This window comes from Parambassis ranga, chromosome 13 (genome assembly GCF_900634625.1).
Source record: "Parambassis ranga chromosome 13, fParRan2.1, whole genome shotgun sequence".
NCBI classification, from domain to species: Eukaryota; Metazoa; Chordata; class Actinopteri; family Ambassidae; genus Parambassis; species Parambassis ranga.
Genome location: NC_041033.1, coordinates 10667482 through 10673589, shown reverse-complemented (window position 1 = coordinate 10673589; position 6108 = coordinate 10667482). Strand labels below are relative to the sequence as shown.

Sequence of the window (6108 nt, the reverse complement as noted above, 5' to 3'; positions counted from 1 at the left end):
ACAGGAAGATGGTTAAAAGTGCATTGATGGACAAGCAGATGTTTTTTTTTTAAATGCTTTTGTTGAATTTGCACATAAAGTATTGACTTTACTGGAATGACCTGCCACAGTGAGATGTTTACATGAGTTTTAATATTTATTTCAGTACCAATGAAAAGCTGTCCAATATGCACCTTCCATTGTGTAGAGAGGACCAACAACAAAATCAAATAACAAATTTGTTTTTCTTTTCCAGATTAATGTAAGAAAATAATGTTGCATGTCACCATGTTTCATATTTGTTTCAAATAAATTCTCCTGAATAATAAATGAGCTCCCAGTTGTGGGCGTGTCTCTTCAGTAAAAACAGGGAGTGAAGGTAAATAACAGATCTGTGCTCACTTTTCTGTCATAGCTCAGAGTGACGGCACATCATCACTGACCAGGTGAGTTTATGATAGAGCGCAACTTCATATTGAAGTAGTCTAATTTTTCTGATATGTCAATTCTTTAATCTGAGTATACCTCGAGCTTGACTGTAGTATTTCTACATTTACTAATGTATGATTTAATACTTTCTCCATTATTCAGAGCGCCTTTTGAATTTTCATCTCAAAGCAATGTGTTGCTCTTTCAGTTACTTGCTGCATTGTGTCATTGATGGCTCATTGCCTGCATTGAACTGAACATCCTGTTTGACAGTCGACACTTTTTTCAGAAACTGTTCCCACATCTGGACCAGAGGAGGAGTACAGAGGTGTGTTTCTGAAGGTACAAGTGCATAGAAGATGGTGTCAGTGATCACTGTCTGTGCTGTGGCACAGCTGATTGTGATATCACTGCAGCAAGGTAAGCATGCTCCACCTAGATGTTATTGTTACAAACCTTTAAAGGTCAGTTCACTTCAGCTTTGATCAACAGAACTCAGTGTGAACAGATTTCTCTGTGTGGAGCAGACAGTTTATGGCTTGCTGGTACTTTTAATATGTTCAGTCACTGATTAATAAGGACAGTAATAAAGCACCAAATTTAAGACAACTGATGTAATCACACAAGTAGCAAGCAAGTTTGTAAACCTTGATATTTGAAGAAATACAAAAAGGAAGTCACAGTGGAAATTGTTCCAATGACTTTGTTGATCTCCAATTTTAATTCCTGGTTTGTCAAAACGTGAGGGAACATTGTGTGTTTATCTGTTTATCTGTTGTTCATTTTTGTGCTTCCTCATGTATAATAATGTCCTTATCATTGATGAATAAGGAAAGTAATACAGCAACAAATGAACGTCTCCTGATGTGTTACAGTGACGGCACAGACCTCGATTCTGCCCTTGACCTATGAAACGCTGACATCAGGGAAAATCACAGTCTATGTCCCAAACACCTGTCAGATCAAGAATATTACACAGCCACGTCAAGCTGGCAAATGTGTTTGGACACTTGATTGTCAGGACACAAGCTATGTAAAGTTGGAAGTCATAAACCCAACCAACCCAACCAACCCGCCAAGGTCCATCAGTGTTACATGCTATGACAAAGACGGTAAGCACTCAAACATTTTATTGTCTTTATTTCATAATCTCAGCACTTTATAATGAGTCAAAGTAAGATGTGTGTGTTGTTGACATTATTAATGTTAAATCTGAGCCTGCTGTACCATAGAGGAGAAAAAGGTACAACGACAGGAAGTGAAGGAATTAGTGAATATTTTAAATGCCTTTGCATTTCCACTTTATATAGATTCATACACTTTTGTTTCCATGTAACAGGTTTTGTGGCTAATGAACATGGCAATGATGAGTATCATTTCTTCTTCAAAGAGTGTTCTGTTAACCAGTGTAACAGTAACAGGTAAATACATCTTGAACACAATGATTTAGTACAATGCTCGAGTGCTCTTAAAGATTTGCTGCTTATGATTTTAGGAATAAGCATTTGTATGTCACATGTTGTTAATCAGCTAGAGTGTGTTTGTCTTCCACAGAGAGGAAATAAAGATTGAAAATGAGAGTAATAATAAAGTGAAGATCACATTTAAAAACAATGAATGCACGTTCCCTGTCAGTCACTGTTCTGGAGGTAAGTAGTTGTTTTATTTGGCACAATCAAAATATCACATAGTTGTCCTATTAAAGTTTTTAGGATTTCATTTACTCTGCAGTTTACTTTAAAACACATTACAAAGTGCCACACATCATCACATCTAACACTTCAATTAGAGTAAAACAATATTATTTTAAAGTTTGTATGACTGCAACAGGATTTGTTGTCAGAAGCAGACTGTTTGTACTCTGAAAAACCCACTGATCAGATAATCAGATAATACCTTAAAGATTAAAAGGAGGCATAAAGTGTGTGTGCATGTGTGTTGTGGCATCGTGATATTCCATAGTTTTAAATCCATTGATTAGATACCACAGATGACACGGAGGCATAAAGTATATGTGTGTGTTGGAGTGTGTGAAATCACTTTTATTGTGTTAAGGTACAAAATCTGTGTGTCTACCAGGAGTGATTCCTTAGAGTGTTCATAATTTATGTGAAATGGCTCTTTAATGTCAAAGTTTAGTCTTTTTGTTGCAATTACTTTGTTGATCTCTTCAATTTTTATTTTTTGTACTGCTAGGAGGAGCCACTGTCACACCGTCCTGTTCATTGTTGATATCTCGCATTTCAATTCCTGGTTTGTCAAACGATGGGAAGTGGGATTTCACTATAATTTCCATATTTACTCACTGATTAAAATAACTGAATGTCAGTTTATCTCCTTATGTGTTACAGTCACCACAGAGATGCCCACGACCCCCCGCCCACTGACACTCTTTCCACCAGGAGGAATCACGGTCACTGTCCCACAGTTTTGTCAGAATTGGTTGATCACACAGCCATGTCCATCTGACAGATTGGTTTGGAAACTGAACTGTACAAACAACACAAACCAAGTCACTGTGGTAGTCATGAACCGGACCAAGTATGAGTCAGACAGTGTCACACTCTACGGCACTGACAGTTTGGTTTTGTCTCTGGAGACAGAAGGCGGTAAGCACTTCACAGCTTTATCACCTTCATTTGAAAAGGTCAGCAGCTCATTATGAGACAAAGTGTGAGCACTGCTAACTGGCCGACATCTGATACTGTCTGCTGTGTCTTTAACATGAGGGGAAAAAGCAGAGCTGGGAAATAAAGGGTTGGATGCAGATTTTACATGAATCTGAAATGTAACTTTGTACATTTTTATATGTTGTTTCCATGTGTCAGGGTGTGTGCTGGAGTCCACAGGAAGATGTGTGTGTGTCAAAAACAATAAAAAACAAGATCCCACTGCCTGTAATGAACATGGGTAAATATGCTTCGCATCAACTCAGTTATTTAGTGCAATGCTGCAGTGCTCGTTTACTGCCAGTGATTCTTGGAATCAGTGTGTGTGTCACATGTTGTGAATCAGAGTGTGTTTGTCTTCCACAGAGAACAAATAAACATCATCATACAAGATGATGAGACAGTGAAGATCACATTTAATGAGACTGATTACATGCTAGATGACGGTAAGTGAACTGTCCCATAACCGATGTACAGTCAATGTTAAGATTTTATTTACCTTATAATTTAGAATGAAAAGTAAATATTCATGTGTTATTTTTTGCATTTGCTAATACAAAAAATAACAAATAAAAGGTTGATGCTAAACCATCACACACACTATTATGTATATGACTGTAATAGAATCAGTTGTGTGAAGCATGCCCTGTGTGTAAATAACAACCCAAACATTCCCAATTTTCAGGGTGAGTCAATAAACTTGTGATAATAGCATGTAGTGTGTCTGTGTGTTGTGTCAAGGTTCAAGTCTGAACTTCAACCAGGGACCCATAAATTGGATTGATGCTTTAAAGTGGTGTAAGGATCGTGGTGCCTCCCTGGTTGAACTCACCGAGCCGACAACCAAGCATGGAGTGAAGTGTCTGCTGAAAAAACAACCAGACCTCAAGACAGGAGTGTGGATCGGCCTGGAGCGGTCAATCATTGGCACAAACGATGACTGGCAGTGGATTTCAGGGTCAAAAGATCAGATCTCTCCGTGGAACAGGAGCTTTCCTGTTAACCGCTACAACAACCATTGTGGACAGTTAGTCTGGAATAATCAGACAGAAGTAATCAAGTATCTGGATGGACACTGCCACAAAAACCAACTCCCTTTCATCTGCCAAGGTGACATTCAGCTTTATTTGAGTTACAGTCTGGTTTGAAACTACTATCAAGTTATCCGTTTTTTTTTCTTTCCTCAGAGAGAAGCTGAGGAATCTCAACACAGTAGGCTAGGATGGATGGATGTTAACATCATGTTCTTTTATCAACCATTAAAAACTATTTGCAGTTCTTAAAACTTCAAAAATTCAAGTTTAGATCATAATATTGAATATCTGTGCTTCTAGAGCTTTGTATTGACACGTAGACATGTGTTTGCTTTTCTGGTTTGTTTTTACCTTCTTGCAGTCAGAATTTTGACTTAAATTTGAATAAATGTTCCGACGGCAAACTCTATAAACATTCAGGTTTGTGTAAAAAGAATAATTTATGTTAATAATGTATTCCTGTTGTTTTGTGATGATTCTTTTTGGATATGTGACAAACGATAACGATATAAGCTCTATCTTGTGCTGCTTTAGGTTTTGATTTGTTTGATTTCATATTTTTTGAGACGGACACAAAGCAGGCTTTTTTCTAATACAGCCACAAGAGGGCACCAAAATCCTATCTTTCTAAATTGCACACACACACACTTTGGATGTTTTCCTGAACCCTACTTAAGTCACACACGTTTTTGTGATTTTTTTTTATTTTTAGCTGACCACCTTTTGATTTTGTGGATCAAACACCACATGCACGTTCACCTGGAACAGTCAGAGAACAGGCACATGATGTAAATACAAGGATGAGAGAGGAGTGTGTGACGGCACTCACCGTGTTGCTGTTGGCCTCCACATAGCTGAGCTCGGGAAATGAGTTCTTTGCATAGAGGGAGACTTCCTGTCTGGTGCCAGTCAAATCTACACAGCATCAACTTCATTCCCTGGACACAGCGAGGGACAGAGAAACACATTATGACAAAAAATCTAAGAAAGGCTTTTTGTTGTTGGCAGCAATTTAAAACAGCACAAATGTCATTTAACTATTAGTACTGATGTTACCTGCCCGGCAGGGACAGGCCCTCTGTGTTTTGCCTCCTCTTCCTTCTCCCCTCCCCCTCTGTGCTCCAGGTGGTGATCACCCTGGCAGGATCACCTGTGCGCACCTGTGGGCGGGACTGGATTCAGCCAGTGGTGGTGAGCCAGCATAAAAGCAAGGACAAAAGTGGGCTCGCTCTCTCTTGCTCTACTTTGTCTTGGCTGCTGCTGAAACGGTTGTTGTTGTTGTACACTTTATTGTGGGTAGGTGTGGACAGGTAAGCTGGGGGGACCCCCTTACATTTGCTCAAGTAGATTTTTCTTTGTTAAATACACTAGGTTTAGTGGTGTGTGCCACCCCCTGTATTTTTATTGTTGTAACACTGCTTTGCAGCCAGTCAGGCCCTTCTCTTTTGGTTATTTTGGTTGTAGGAAGCGAGGTAGACTAGGCCTGGTTTTGTTGTATATTTTGATTTTGTTTGGCACCACCTCTGTGTCCACACCTCTCTCCCACACATTGTTTGCTATTTCTGTTGTTTATGTGTGTTGTGTGTGTTTAGTGCATGAAATAATAAGTTACCTAAACGACCCATTCACAAAATGGTGAATGCTGTTTCTGGGTTTGAAAAATAAAAGATTTCAGCTCCTCACCTCTGAAGTCTTCACATTTGTGCAATCTAACATATCCACATGTGTTGAAGTTCTGAGTTTATCTTGAGAGCATCGTTATGTCAGAAATCCTTATTCAGCATTATTAAACATTCAGCATGTCCTCATCATCATCCTCATTAAACACAAAAGCCTGGTCTCATGTGTCCTGGTTTCGTGATGATGCTGTATATTTCCTTCATATTTGACTATCATTTTGTTAGGTTTGTGCAGACAGGGGCTGGAAAATTGAGTTTTACCGTTATCTGCACTGAATCAAAGAATGTTGTTTGCACACAAAATATTGATTTTACTGG

The 6108-nt window shown here is 38.8% G+C and overlaps 1 protein-coding gene across 1 annotated transcript; it reads left to right on the top strand.

The window, feature by feature from the left end:
- Positions 1-389: 389 nt before the first annotated feature.
- Positions 390-5793, top strand: LOC114444986 (uncharacterized). Its single transcript, XM_028419902.1, has 11 exons — positions 390-425; positions 698-828; positions 1284-1520; positions 1748-1829; positions 1963-2057; positions 2605-2661; positions 2760-3017; positions 3237-3318; positions 3444-3523; positions 3819-4187; positions 4265-5793. The coding sequence occupies exons 2-11, from the start codon at positions 768-770 to the stop codon at positions 4273-4275; spliced, it is 1332 nt and encodes a 443-aa protein (XP_028275703.1). The 5' UTR covers positions 390-425; positions 698-767; the 3' UTR covers positions 4276-5793.
- The last annotated feature ends 315 nt before the right edge of the window (positions 5794-6108 follow it).